Raw genomic sequence first — 15,667 nt, forward strand, 5'->3', positions numbered from 1 at the left:
AGGCACTTTATTTCTCGGTTGGAAGTTCTTCATCCACTATGGATGCAGCTCTGTTAGGATTGATCATGAGGTCATGGAACCCACCATATGACCTCCCTCTCTACTCCCAGAAAACTCATTAACTCAAGGGCACAGGGAGGGCCTCTGGCCTCAGCCAACTTTGCAAATGAGAATCGTCAGTTCGCTTTGATTCAGAAAACATTTGTGCCAGGTATTGTGTTAGTATGTAGAGTTCCGAGGAAAATAAGATGTAATTCTTGCCTTCACGGAGCTCAGGGTCTAGCAAACAAATAATTGTGGTGTGAGAAGGACAAAAAAAGAGTTAAGTATTAGCATCAGTGGTGAATCAAAGCAAGGATAGGGTATCAGATTTAAGCAATATAAATTATAATTAATCTAAATTTAATTATAAATTTATAATTATACAATGCAGTGAATAAATTTTTAGTGTTAGTATATCACATGCAATGAATAAATTTTTAGTGTTAGTATGTCTCATGCAGTATTTAGGATATACTTATGATACTAAAAAAATTTATTTGTTGTTTATCTGAAAGTTAAGGAATAGCCAGTGAGTAAGCCAGGATGGACTCCAAATAATGGAAGGGACAAGATTATTCCTATCTTTTTTGTGATACAAGGTTGATTCTGCTTTATATCCCCAGGGGAAATACATTCATGGGTATAATTTTATTGATATTCAAAGGAGAAAGGGAAGAAAAATGTCAAGACTGCCTAGAGCTATCTTACTGTACAGCCATGATGGTGTTCTTAGGAATCAGAGTAGATTAAGTCTTAATCAGGGATTCTTTAGAAGTAAAGAGAATAAATCCATTCATTTCGGCTATTGAAAAGCCCGAGAGAGAAGGGAGTCTCATGAGACCCCTTCCAGCCAGGACATACATCTGATACCCAAAAAAACTGGAAAGCCATCAGTTTATTCTCAATCTCTCAATCAATCTCTCTCTCTCTATTCCCTCCCTCTGTGTCGCCCACAGCCCCTCCTTCCATCTCTGCTTCTCTCTAAATCTGCACCATTTTCAGCTAGCCCATTGTTTCTCCTCCCCTAAATGCAGCTTGCATGTGGTTTTGGAGGTTCCTGGCCCATGCTCTGTGCGACCAACACAATCTGACTAGCTTCACGCCCTTGGGCTCTGGTCACATGTTTGCAGAAGAGAATCTGATTGGTTGCTACCTCTGGTGATAAAGGGAAGCAGGATGTAGGGTGGGGCAGGATTATGCTCTTGGTCATTATACCAGAAGCAAGTCTCCTGGAGGCAGGCGGAGGGGGCTCTCTACTCCATCCCGATGCTCTGCTTCTGGAGCCTGGCACCCATGTGCATCCCCTCCCCCTCCACGGAGGTCAGACACTCACACGGGAAGGACGTGGGATGAGAAAGTCGCCTGGTTACTCCTCGTGTTAGACCCCAGCCAGGTACCCTGTCCGTCAGTTGCCCCATAGACCAATTCTTGTTGATACTCTTCTCTCCAGAGCACGGAACACCCACAGTTGCTACCATGTTTGACAGCAGGTCCTTTTGACTATGGAGTTTTCCTTCAATCTAATTCCATCTGCCTTCTCATTTTTTTTTAAATTCCTCATGAAGGGCGCACTCGGTGCTGTTACTAATATTTTTTTGTGTGTATCTTAAGTCATTTTTAGATGCTAGGGCCAAGGACGGGGGTGGAGAGACAGGAGTGTGTCAGCCTTTCTCAGGTAGATATTTTGTCATCCATCTTAAATTTTGAACCCCTTGAAAACAAAATTCACGTCTAATTCATCTTTCCTTCTGCCACAATGCTTTACCAGCACTGTGCACATAGCTTAATGGTTCTTAATGGTTATTGAATTAATACACGAGTGGAAACGTGACCAAACAAATGAATCTATGAACGAACGTCTAAATAAATAAAATTAATAATTACAAAGTACCATAAGATGCCTGAGAGCTGTTAAGTGTTTTTTACCATCAATCAAGAAATAACAATCCCCCTGAAATTGTGTTTATGTGATGAATTTGGGCTCCCTATAAGGGAAGGAAACTCATTCCAGTTTCTTTGCTTTTTAACACAATTTCTTAATGAGCAGAGCACTAACTAATGAGGTTTTCTGGAAGCTTCATTTTCATCTGACTCACAGAGCTGCAATATAGATTTTTCCTTCAGAAGTAATTCTTCCTCCCTCTTTGTGATTATATTAGCATTCCAGGGGAAGCTTGGCTTTCCTTCACATTTGTCATGATTTGCATAAGTAAAGGCTTCAATAGCAAATGAAAAGAAGATGGTGTGTTTGAATGACATTTATAAAGCTTCATAAAAGTAATGACTTTAGCTCCTTCCTATAAAATCGAAGTATTTTTCCTTCAGCATCAGTTCTAAGCAGGTATTCCTGAAAGGTTTCATTTAAAATGCTGTAACAAGGCAGCAGAATCATTTCTTATCCAAAATGCAATATTTCCACCATACATCCTTTTGTAAAGGAAGTGAAATAACACCTTTTATATTTGATTTTCATAGTCTGTCGCTTGATTTTTTTTTAAGGGATTTTATATGTAGTCTAATAGACAAAGCATGAAAATTAACTTTAATGCTTTTTAAAGGTCTCACTTATTGAAGGCTGACTCTGTGTCAGACACTGTATATTCATTATCACTGATCATCCTGACCGCTCGGAAGGCAGGGAGTTATTGCCTCCATTTTACAGATGAGGAAACTGAGGCTCAGAGAGGAAAAGAGTCTGGCCTCGTGTAACTCAAAGGAGTTGAGTGGGAACCTAGGTCTCATCTAAGGCAGGAGCTCTTCGTCCCCTGTACCATAATCAGATAATCAGATGCAGCAAAGTCTAGGCAGAGTGGGCTCAGCCTTAGGGACCTGGCACCACTCTCTGGGAGAATGTTGTCAGAGCAACAGCCGTGAGAGCGGCACTTTTATTTTTCTTGCGAGGCAAGATCATGCGTTGGGAAGATCTTTGGACTTGGGCGGGTGTACCTGGGTCCAAGCCCCCAGTCTGCTAGGCGGCAAGCTCAGCGAGGACATCGTGCCGGCCTTCCTCACCTCTCTTGGCTCCCAAGTCCCCAGCTGAGAGCTTCTAATGCCCCAGTGCCTTGTTGATATTTTTTGAAGGAATGGAGATGTGTTTTTAGGCAAATCACATACCCTGTGACCTCAGTTCCTCCTCCTGCTTTTCATCTAAACCTCAGTGTACCTGATGACCACGGCCCCCATTTTTGAAAACAGCCTCCTCACCTTGATGTCTCCCTCTGACTGCAAATCTCTGCTAACTTCCAGGAAGTCTTCCTATGAAATATCTAACTTTCCACATGCGCACTGGTTTCCTGTTGCCGCTGTAACAAATTAGTAGCTTACACAATACAATTTTACCTATTAACTTAACAATTCCGGAGATCAGAAATCTAAGGTGTGAGCAGGGCTGTGTGCTTTCCGGAGGCTCTAGGGGAAAGTTCATTTCCTCCCCTTTTCCGGCTTCACGCAGCTGCCCACATTCCTTGGCTCATGGCCTCTTCTTCCATATCCAAAGCCAATAACGCTAGGCTGAGTCCTTCTCACGCCATCATCTCTCTGGTTCGATTCTGCCTCCTCTTTGACTTTGAAGGACTCTTGGGATCATACTGGATCCACCTGATGATTCAGGATAATCTCCCTATCTTCAAGCCAGCTGACTAGCAACCTTAATCCCCCTTTGCCATGTAACATAAAATGTTCACTGGTTCCTGGGAGGAGGACATGGACTTGGGGGGCCATTATTCTGCCTACCACAATCTGAGGTAGACCAGATGTCCCAGGTTACATCAGCCTTGGAAGTAAATATTCAGGCCCCAGAATATTCACACACTGGTACTGTTCTGGGTCTTTCCCTATAGCTCTTCAGGAAAGGCACCCACCCTTCACCCCACCCATCCTCTCAAATTCCTTCTCAGTCTATACTGGATCCCACCCCCCAACAGTGCCTCACATGTGCTCAGGAAGTGGTCCTGCCAGATAAACTGAGCATCTGCAGTACTTCTTCCTACCTGCTCAGGCCACACTCAGGCTGGAACTCCAGCCACAGAGCAGGGCTGCTTGGCCTTCCTGGGCATCTTACTTCAGTTTCATGAAATCCCCCTCTGGTTTTTCTTCTGTCCCTACTGCAGACACTCCACCTTAGGCTGAGACACACATCTTCAGGGGTTGGGGTTAGAGGAATTTGAGTGACCAACACTAGTCCACATTTGGAATAACTACCCCAAAACTACCTGCTCACCTACCCACATACTCACCGTGACTCCATGCCCTGAAACGAAATCAGAGTGGTTTGCAGTCATCTCCTTAGAGTTCATTCTTTTCCCAAAGGCCTCTTGATCGTTCACGTAAATAGAACCCTATTGGTCCCTCCCTACTTGCCCTGCCAATAGGTTAGAACCCTGGAATGAGTCTAATTCAGGCTCAAGCTGGACCTATCATTTTTAACCTCATACACAGAAGGTTGAATTAGTCAGACACTTCAATTCATGGTCCTTTACCAGTACTGGTGCATGCAAGGCCCTTTTCTTGTTTATGTATTTGTTTCCTTTTGTGACGCTCCCTAGATATCCATTCTAATATGTTTTATGTGCATCTTGCTGCCTTTATGTGTTCTTACATGGCGTGTGTTGTTTTGAATATGTTATTAATTTGCACAAATGCTAGTATTGTTACATAACTTACTGTGTCTTACCGTTTTCCCCTGAACACTGTGTTTTTAATGATCCCTCCATGTCACTGGGCACATTTAGTCCCTAACTCCTAATGCTGCCTCATCCTTTACAGTGTGTGTTTGTTCACCAAGTTTTACCTGTCTATTCAGCCAGGATGGACACCCAGGTGACCTCCAATAATGCTGCAGTAAACAGCCTCATTCCTGACATTTTGTGGGTGGGATAGGGACGTGGGACTTTCTCTGGGACATTGTATTAGTTTGCTAGGGCTGCCACATCAAAATGCTGCAGACTCAGTGGCATAAACAACAGAAATGTATTTTCTCACAGTTCTGGAGGCCAGGAGTCTAAGGTCAAGGTTTTGGTGGGTCTGCTTTCTTCTGAGGCTTCTCCCCTTGGCTTGCAGACATCTGCCTTCTCCCTGTGCCCTCACAGGGCCCTTTCTTGTGTGAGTGCACCTCTGGTGTGTCTCTGTGTGTCCAAACTTCCTCTCCTTATAAGGATAACAGTCAGATTGGATTAGGACCCTCCATAATGACCTCATTTTAACTTAATCGCCTCTTTAAAGGCACTATCTCTAAATAAGTCACATTCTGAAGTACTGGGAATAGGACTTCAACACAAGAATTTTGGGAGGACACAATTCAGCCCTTATCAGACGTACACCATGAGTGAAATTGCTGGGGGGTAGAGTGTGTGCATACTTGATTGGACTGCACGCATGTACTCTTCCATAAGGAATGAATGAGGACCCCGTATCTTAAGCCCCACCTACATTTGACATGATCCAGCTTTTACTATTTTGCTAGCCCAATAGGTATAAAGTGCTATCTCCTTATTGTTTAAAATTTCATTTTGTATGGTTGTTTTCAGGATTTCCTCTTCTGTAAATAGCCTGCTAAATATCTTTTGCCCATTTTCCTATTGCATTTTTCTTTTCCTAGGTGATTTGTAGTATGACCTTATATATTCTAGATAATGGCTTTAGACATTGATAATATCTTCTCCATTCTGACATTTGTCTATAACTTTGTTCATCGTGTATGTCATGAAACAGCAGAAATCTTCAATTTTGATGTTATCAAAGTCATCAATTATTTTTTTCATGGTTTGACCTTTTGAAGTTTTGTTTTAAAAATCCTTAAAATGGAGAATTTCTGAAGATGGCGGAAGAGTAAGACATGGAGATCACCTTCCCACAAATACATCAGAAATACATCTACATGTGGAACAACTCCTACAGAACACCTGCTGAATGCTGGCAGAAGACTTCAGACCTCGCAAAAGGCAAGAAACTCCCCACGTACCTGGGTAAAGCAAAAGAAAAAAGAAAAAACAGAGACAAAAGAATAGGGACGGACCTGCACCTGTGGGAGGGAGCTGTGAAGGAGGAAAGGTTTCCACACACTAGGAAGCCCCTTCATGGGCGGAGACTGCGGGTGGCAGAGGGGGGGAAGCTTCAGAGGTGTGGAGGAGAGCACAGCAACAGGGGTGCAGAGGGCAAAGCGGAGAGATTCCCGCACAGAGGATCAGTGCTGACCAGCACTCACCAGCCCAAGAGGCTTGTCTGCTCACCCGCCGGGGCGGGCGGGGCTGGGAGCTGAGGCTCGGGCTTCGGTCGGAGCACAGGGAGAGGACTGGGGTTTGCAGCGTGAACACAGCCTGCAGGGGGTTAGTGCACCACGGCTAGCCGGGAGGGAGTCCGGGGAAAAGTCTGGACCTGCCGAAGAGGCAAGAGACTTTTTCTTGCCTCTTTGTTTGCTGGTGCACGAGGAGAGGGCATTAAGAGTGCTGCTTAAAGGAGCTCCAGGGACGGGCGTGAGCCGCAGCTATCAGCGCGGACCCCAGAGACTGGCATGGGACGCTCAGGCTGCTGCTGCCGCCACCAAGAAGCCTGTGTGCGAGCACAGGTCACTCTCCACACCTCCCTTCCAGGGAGGCTGTGCAGCCCGCCACTGCCAGGGTCCCGGGATCCAGGGACAACTTCCTGGGGAGAACGCATGGTGGGCCTCATGCTGCTGTAATGTCACGTCGGCCTCTGCTCACCCCGCATCCGTACCCCTCCCCCCCCCCAGCCTGAGTGAGCCAGAGCCCCCGAATCGGCGGCTCCTTTAACCCCGTCCTGTCTGAGCGAAGAACAGACGCCCTCCAGCGACCTACACGCAGAGGCGGGTCCAAATCCAAAGCTGAACCCCAGGAGCTGTGCGAACAAAGAAGAGAAAGGGAAATCTCTCCCAGCAGCCTCAGGAGCAGCAGATTAAATCTCCACAATCAACTTGATGTACCCTGCATCTGTGGAATACCTGAAGAGACAACAAATCATCCCAAATTGAGGAGGTGGACTTTGGGAGCAATGATACTTTTTTTTTCCCCCTTTTCCTCTTTTTGTGAGTGTGTATGTTTATGCTTCTTAGTGTGATTTTGTCTGTATAGCTTTGCTTTTACCATTTGTCCTAGGGTTCTGTCTGTCCATCTTTTTTCTGTTTATTTGGTTTTTCTGTTTTGTTTTGTTTTTTAGTATAGTTTTTACCACTTGTTCTCATTGGTGGATTTGTGTTTTGGTTTGGTTGCTCTCTTCTTTCTTTCTTTTTTTTTAAAATTACTTTAAAAAATTATTTTAATAATTATTTTTAATTTAATAACTTTATTTTATTTTATATTCTTCTTTCTTTCTTTCTTTCTTTCTTTCATTCTTTCTTTTTCTCCCTTTTATTCTGAGTCATGTGGATGACAGGCTCTTGGTGCTCCAGCCAGGTGTGAGGGCTGTGCCTCTGAGGTGGGAGAGCCAAGTTCAGAACATTGGTCCACCAGAGACCTCCCAGCTCCACTTAATATCAAATGGCGATAATCTCCCAGAGATCTCCATCTCAATGCCAAGACCCAGCTCCACTCAACGACCAGCAAGCTCTAGTGCGGGACACCCTATGCCAAACAACTAGCAAGACAGGAACACAATCCACCCATTAACAGAGAGGCTGCCTAAAATCATAATAAGCCCACAAATACTCTAAGACACACCACCAGACGTGGACCTGCCCACCAGAAAGACAAGATACAGCCTCACCCACCAGAACACAGGCACAAGTCCCCTCCACCAGGAAGCCTACACAACCCACAGAACCAACCTTAGCCGCTGGGGGCAGACACTAAAAACAATGGGAACTACGAACCTGCAGCCTATGAAGGGGAGACCCCAAACACCATAAGTTAACCAAATGAGAAGACAGAGAAACACACAGCAGATGAAGGAGCAAGGTAAAAACCCACCAGACTTAACAAATGAAGAGGAAATAGGCAGTCTACATGAAAAAGAATTCAGAATAATGATAGTAAAGATGATCCCACATCTTGGAAATAGAATGGAGAAAATACAAGAAACGTTCAACAAGGACCTAGAAGAACTAAAGAGCAAACAAACAGTGATGAACAACACAATAAATGAAATTAAAAATTCTCTAGAAGGGACCAATAGCATAATAACTGAGGCAGAAGAACTGATAAGTGACCTGGAAGATAAAATAGTGGAAATAACTACTGCAGAGCAGAATAAAGAAAAAAAATGAAAAGAATTGAGGACAGTCTCTGAGACATCTGGGACAACACTAAACGCATCAACATTCGAATTATAGGGGTTCCAGAAGAAGAAGAGAAAAAGAAAGGGACTGAGAAAATATTTGAAGAGATTATAGTTGAAAACTTCCCTAATATGGGAAAGGAAATAGTTAATCAAGTCCAGTAAGCACAGAGAGTCCCATACAGGAAAATCCAAGGAGAAACACGCCAAGACACATATTAAGCAAACTATCAAAAGTTAAATACAAAGAAAAAAATATTAAAAGTAGCAAGGGAAAAACAACAAATAACATACAAGGGAATCACCATACGGTTAAAGCTGACCTTTCAGCAGAAACTCTGCAAGCCAGAAGGGAGTGGCAGGACATATTTAAAGTGATAAAGGAGAAAAACCTACAACCAAGATCACTCTATCCAGCAAGAATCTCATTCAGATTTGACAGAGAAACTAAAACCTTTACAGGCAAGCAAAAGCTAAGAGAATTCAGCACCACCAAATCAGCTTTATAGTAAATGCTAAAGGAACTTCTCTAGGCAGGAAGCACAAGAGAAGGAAAAGACAATAACAAACCCAAAACAATTAAGAAAATGGTAATAGGAGCATACATATTGATAATTTCCTTAAATGTAAATGGATTAAATGCTCAACCAAAAGACATAGACTGCCTGAATGCATACAAAAACAAGACCCATATATATGCTGTCTACAAGAGACCCACTTCAGACCTAGGGACATATACAGACTGAAAGAGAGGGGATGGAGAAAGATATTCCATGCAGATGGAAATCAAAAGAAAGCTGGAGAAGCAATTCTCATATCAGACAAAATAGACTTTAAAAAAAGACTATTACAAGAGACAAAGAAGGACACTATATAATGATCAAGGGATCAATCCAAGAAGAAGATATAACAATTGTAAAATATATGCACCCAACATAGGAGCACCTTCAATACATAAGGCAAATACTAACAGCCATAAAACGGGAAATCGACAGTAACACAATCATAGTAGGGGACTTGAACACTCCACTTTCACCAATGGACAGATCATCCAAAATGAAAATAAATAAGGAAACACAAGCTTTAAATGATACAATAAACAAGATGGACTTAATTGATATTTATAGGACATTCCATCCAAAAACAACAGAATACACTTTCTTCTCAAGTACTTATGGAACATTCTCCAGGATAGATCATATCTTGGGTCATAAATCAAGCCCTGGTAAATTTAAGAAAATTGAAATCATATCAAGTATCTTTTCTGACCACAACGCTATGAGACTAGATATCAATTACAGGAAAAAATCTGTAAAAAATACAAACACATGGAGGTTAAACAATACACTACTTAATAACCAAGAGATTACTGAAGAAATCAAAGGAAATCAAAAAATACCTAGAAACAAATGACAATGAAAACATGATGACCCAAAACCTATGGGATGCAGCAAAAGCAGTTTTATCAGGGAAGTTTATAGCAATACAATCTTACCTTAAGAAACAAGAAACATCTCAAAAAAACAACCTAACCTTACAGCTAAAGCAATTAGAGAAAGAAGAACAACAACAAAAAAAAAAACCCCAAAGTTAGCAGAAAGAAGGAAATCATAAAGATCAGATCAGAAGTAAATGAAAAAGAAATGAAGGAAATGATAGCAAAGATCAATAAAACTAAAAGCTGGTTCTTTGAGAAGATAAACAAAATTGATAAAACATTAGCCAGACTCATCAAGAAAAAAACGGAGACGACTCAAATCAATAGAATTAGAAATGAAAAAGGAGAAGTAACAACTGACACTGCACAAATACAAAGGATCATGAGAGATTACTACAAGCAACTATATGCCAATAAAATGGACAACCTGAAAGAAATGGGCAAATTCTTAGAAATGCACAACCTTCCGAGACTGAACCAGGAAGAAATAGAAAATATGAACAGACCAATCACAAGCACTGAAATTGAAACTGCGATTAAAAATCTTCCAAGAAAAAAAGCCAAGGAGCAGATGGCTTCATAGGGCATTCTATCAAACATTTAGAGAAGAGCTAACACCTAACTTTCTCAAACTCTTCCAAAATATAGCAGAGAGAGGAACACTCCCAAACTCATTCTACAAGGCCACCATCACCCTGATACCAAAACCAGACAAAGATGTCACAAAGAAAGAAAACTACAGGCCAATATCACTGATGAACATAGATGCAAAAATCCTCAACAAAATACTAGCAAACAGAATCCAACAGCACATTAAAAGGATCATACACCATGATCAAGTGGGGTTTATCCCAGGAATGCAAGGATTCTTCAGTATACTGAAATCAATCAATGTGATACACCATATTAACAAATTGAAGTATAAAAACCATATGATCATCTCAATAGATCCAGAGAAAGCTTTTGACAAAATTCAAAACCCATATATGATAAAAACCCTCCAGAAAGTAGGCAAAGAGGAAATTTACCTCAACATAATAAAGACCATATATGACAGACCAACAGCCAACATCATCCTCAATGGTGAAAAACTGAAACCATTTCCACTAAGATCAGGAGCAAGACAAGGTTGCCCACTCTCACCACTATTATTCAGCATAGTTTTGGAAGTTTACCCACAGCAATAAGAGAAGAAAAAGAAATGAAGGGAATCCAAGTCGGAAAAGAAGTAAAGTTGCCACTGTTTGTAGATGACATGATACTATACATGGAGAATCCGAAAGATGCTACCAGAAAACTATTAGAGCTAATCAATGAATTTGGTAAAGTTGCAGGATACAAAATTAATGCACAGAAATCTCTTGCATTCCGATACACTAATGATGAAAAATCTGAAAGTGAAATTAAGAAAACACTCCCATTTACCATTGCAACAAAAAGAATAAAATATCTAGGAATAAACCTACCTAAGGAGACAAAAGACCTGTATGTGGAAAATTATAAGACACTGATGAAAGAAATTAAAGATGATACAAATAGATGGAAAGGTATACCATGTTCCTGGCTTGGAAGAATCAACATTGTGAAAATGACTATACTACCCAAACCAATCTACAGATTCAGTGCAATCTCTATCAAACTACCACTGGCATTTTTCACAGAACTAGAACAAAAAGTCTCACAATTTGTATGGAAACACAAAAGACCCCAAATAGCCAAAGCAATCTTGAGAAAGAAAAACGGAGCTGGAGGAATCAGACTCCCTGTCTTCAGACTATACTACAAAGCTACAGTAGTCAAGAGAGTGTGGTACTGGCACAAAAACAGAAATATAGATCAATGGAACAGGATAGAAAGCCCAGAGATAAACCCACACACATATGGACACCTTATCTTTGATAAAGGAGGCAAGGATATACAATGGAGAAAAGACAGTCTCTTCAATAAGTTGTGCTGGGAAAACTGGACAGCTACATGTAAAAGAATGAAATTAGAACACTCCCTACCACCATACACAAAAATTAACTCAAAATGGATTAAAGACCTAAATGTAAGGCCAGACACTTTAAAACTCTTAGAGGAAATCATACGTAGAACACTCTATGACATAAATCACAGCAAGATCCTTTTTGACCTACCTCCTAGAGAAATGGAAATAAAAACAAAAATAAACAAAATGGGACCTAATGAAACTTAAAAGCTTTTGCACAGCAAAAGAAACCATAAACAAGATGAAAAGACAACCCTCAGAATGGAAGAAAATATTTGCAAATGAAGCAACTGACAAAGGATTAATCTCCAAAATTTACAAGCAGCTCATGCAGCTCAATATCAAAATAACAAACAGCCCAATCCAAAGATAAGCAGAAGACCTAAATAGACATTTCCCCAAAGAAGATATACAGATTGCCAACAAACACATGAAAGAATGCTCAACGTCATTAATCATTAGAGAAATGCAAATCAAAACTACAATGAGATATCATTTCACACCAGTCAGAATGGCCATCATCAAAAAATCTATAAACAATAAATGCTGGAGAGTGTGTGGCGAAAAGGGAACCCTCTTGCACTGTTGGGAATGTGAATTGGTACAGCCACTATGGAGAATAGTATGGAGTTTTAAAATCTTCCCATAGAGGTACTATATATTCCTGGTTAAACCAGATATTTTACAGATTTAGTTGATATTATTAATGTTATTTTTATATCTGATTATACTTTCTAATGTACTGCTGGTTTAGAGTAAAAACTACTGTGTTTGTAGGATAATCTTGATTCCAGCAATATCAATAATATCTCATTATTCTGAGAGTCTCTCTGTTGATTCTGCTTGTTTTTCCAGGCGTATGATCCTATCGTCTATAAATAATGATAGTTTTACCTCTTTCCTTACAAGTCTTGAACCACTATTTTTTTTTCTTTCCTTATAGCTTTGGCCAGGGCTATTGGTCCTACAGAAAATGGTGGCTGTGAGAGTTAATATCCTTGTCTTATTCCTGATCTTAATGTTTCTCCATTGAGCTATGATGATTTTTGATTTAGTTTTTTTTAACAGTGCTCTGACTTTTCATTTTTTATAAAAGTTTTATTAAAATATAGTTCACATACTAAGAAATTCACTCTTTGAAGTGTATAATTCAGTGGTAAATTTTATATATAAACCTTATTAAGTTAAGGAAAATTGTTTCTACTTCTAAATTTCTGAGAGCTTGTGCAACTTTGTGAATTTTTTGTATTATTTGAGATAATCATATGACTTTTCTCCTTTAGGCATTAATGAAATTAATGACACTGATTTTTCTGATGTTAAACTCTACTTGCATTCATGGACTAAACCCTATGTGATCATGATGTATTATTTTTTTAATATACTTGGTTTTAGTTAGCTCATATTTTGTTTTGGAGTACTGCATCTCTCATCATTCGTGAACCAGACCTATAATATTTTGCTTATATTTCTTTTGTCTGATTCTGGAATCAATATTTTACTAGCTTGAAAAATGAACTAGGAAACTATTGCTCTTTTTCTATTTTCTAGAACAACTCTTTCTTAAAAGTTTGGTAGAATTCATTTGAAAAACCATCTGAGCCTTTTGGGCAGGGGAGGGAATGCCAACTATCATTTCAATTTCTTTAGTATCTCAAGTTCTGTTCTCTGTTTCTTCTGTCCTGTTTCATCTGATCCTCTGATTCACAGACACACCTCATTCCCCACTGCCCCATTCACATGTCCCACTCAAGTCTTTATCTCTGGAGATCCTGACTATACTTTAAGGCAGAACTTCAATTCCCTATTTTTATGAGTCAATTCCCAACCCACCATAACACTGTTATTCCTTCCTCATTGCCGCTTGATAGCTCTGTGTGTATATCTTACACATTTATACCACCCTTATCAGGATTATCTCTATGTGTTATGTCCATTTTTATCCAGCAATGAATAATCTAACATCGTAGGTATAACATAATCTTTATCTTGCATGAAGCCCTGTTTTCTCTAAAACTAAAAGTAAATTTTGTAAAACTAGAGAGCATAATAATAACGGTGTCTATTTTTTGCCCTTTCCCTTTGAAAACAAACATAAAAGCCTTTGCATATACTTTGTACAAACATTGCTCTTCCTCATCCAAACTGTACCCCTAGCCCCATCTGCCCCATGAATCCTGATTGATCCTGTGGGCTGTCTCTCATACCTGGATCTTAACCTCACTCCCTAAATGCCTTCTCAGTAAATGTGTATTAGGAAGGAATAGGAATGGTGCCAGACCAGAGTTGTGGAGAAGTCCACCGCCTTCAAGGTAAGGCACGGAGCTCCACAGCTAAGCTGAGTTGGTGAGACCTCTAGGAGGGTTCTGCTACCCAATGTAAGCTGCCTTTTCTAGAGAGCATTGACTATTCACTGTGATCAGAGATAGTATGATGCTGCGAAGAGAAACAGTTGGCAGATGTACAAATAATGGTTCTATTCACCTTTCATTCACTTTTCTAAGAAACTTCTCTGTACCATAACCACTGTTGGGATTACAGAGAGGAAAGACTGTCATTGCCTCCACACCCCATTTAAGGTGCTCACCGTCTGGTAAGAAAATTAATTAAACACATTCAGTGAAATTTACAAATGATAAGAGCTGTGACAGAAGCAATTTCTAGGGACTGGGGGGAGGACCCCTGGGGCTAATCTCTGGTGAAGCCCACCTGGGGTCACAACCACAACACAGTAATCAGCAGTCAGTCCTTGAACTGCCTTAAAAAGTGGGACCTTGTCTGTGAAATCCCAACCCCACCACATATTAGCTGCGGGACTTCAGGAAAGCTACCTGGTTCTTCTGTGCCTTCGTTTTTTCATTGGTAAAATGGGGTCCATGGCACCGGCCTCATGTGGCTGTCGACATGAGGAGCTAATGCTCTGATGTGTGTAGCGCCTGGCCCGCAGCCGGGGCCGGGCTCCTGGGAGCTTCTGCTTCCCTTGTGGCTGGTGCCATGGCTCTCTGCTTCTGATTGCAGGTGGTAACACCGGATGGGCATGGGAAGAGCCGAGCTAAGTGGGGCCTGCTGAAGAATATCCGGATTGCCCTCCAGAAACGCTTCTGAGTGCCCCCCGCAGGGCAGGCAGCAACCTCAGAGACATACCACAGAATAGACATATGTAGACACACACACGTGTGTATATGTATCTTTCTCCCCACATTCTTCAACGAGGTTGTAGACCATGTTCCCGGGACATCTGAGCCATTTCAGCAGAAGTCTACTAAGAGCTAATAAAAGGAAATGCCTGATGTCATGGCTTGCTGTTTGCTCATTAAATAGAAACTAAGATACAAAAGTCAGCAAGTGGCTACGTTTCCATGAGCTCGGACCTAATCCTAGGCTCAGAATTCTGTGCTGTTTTGTATGAGGTAGCGTTGGTTGAAAAAAATTAAAAAGGCACTCTCTTTGAAGTCAGGCTCCCTGGGTACGCATGTTGACCCTGGTCTAACTAGCTGTCGGTGTTTGGGCAAGTCACTGATTGATGGGGAGCTCATTCCCTCACTATGCAGACTATTTTAATATGAAAAGGCCAACGTTGTTAGAATGCGCTTCCTCGTTATTGAGCCTGAACTTGCCTTCCCATAACTTTAACTCCATGGTCTGAGGTCTGCCCCAGAGCCATAAGAAGAAGAGTACTCCCTCTTCTCACTCTTTCTGATCCCCAGACAAAGGAAGAGCAGTAGAAGGTCTGGTGGGAGGCACCCTCCTATGGTTCTTTGAAGCATGGCAGGAAAGAATGGCAGAGTCATGTGTCAGCTCCAGCCTCACTGAACTTGGCCAGGCCCTTCAGACAATGTGAAGTACCCAAGCTTGAAAAGGCCCCATCTGCCTGGAACGACCCACTCCTGAACCCCACCCCACTGCTGCCTAGAAAATACCACCAGTCTTTCAAGACCTAGCTCAACCACTTGTGTGAAGTCTTTGCTGAT

At 41.3% G+C, this 15,667-nt stretch overlaps 1 protein-coding gene across 1 annotated transcript in view; it reads left to right on the forward strand.

Moving 5' to 3' along the window:
• Positions 1-14,801, forward strand: part of TRIM42 (tripartite motif containing 42) — a 29,384-nt gene extending 14,583 nt beyond the window's left edge. The window contains exon 5 of the mRNA XM_060010070.1: positions 14,715-14,801. Coding sequence (XP_059866053.1) covers positions 14,715-14,801 — 87 coding nt within the window. The remainder of the gene's footprint in view (positions 1-14,714) is intronic.
• The last annotated feature ends 866 nt before the right edge of the window (positions 14,802-15,667 follow it).

This window comes from Delphinus delphis, chromosome 4, assembly GCF_949987515.2.
Source record: "Delphinus delphis chromosome 4, mDelDel1.2, whole genome shotgun sequence".
NCBI classification, from domain to species: domain Eukaryota; kingdom Metazoa; phylum Chordata; class Mammalia; order Artiodactyla; family Delphinidae; genus Delphinus; species Delphinus delphis.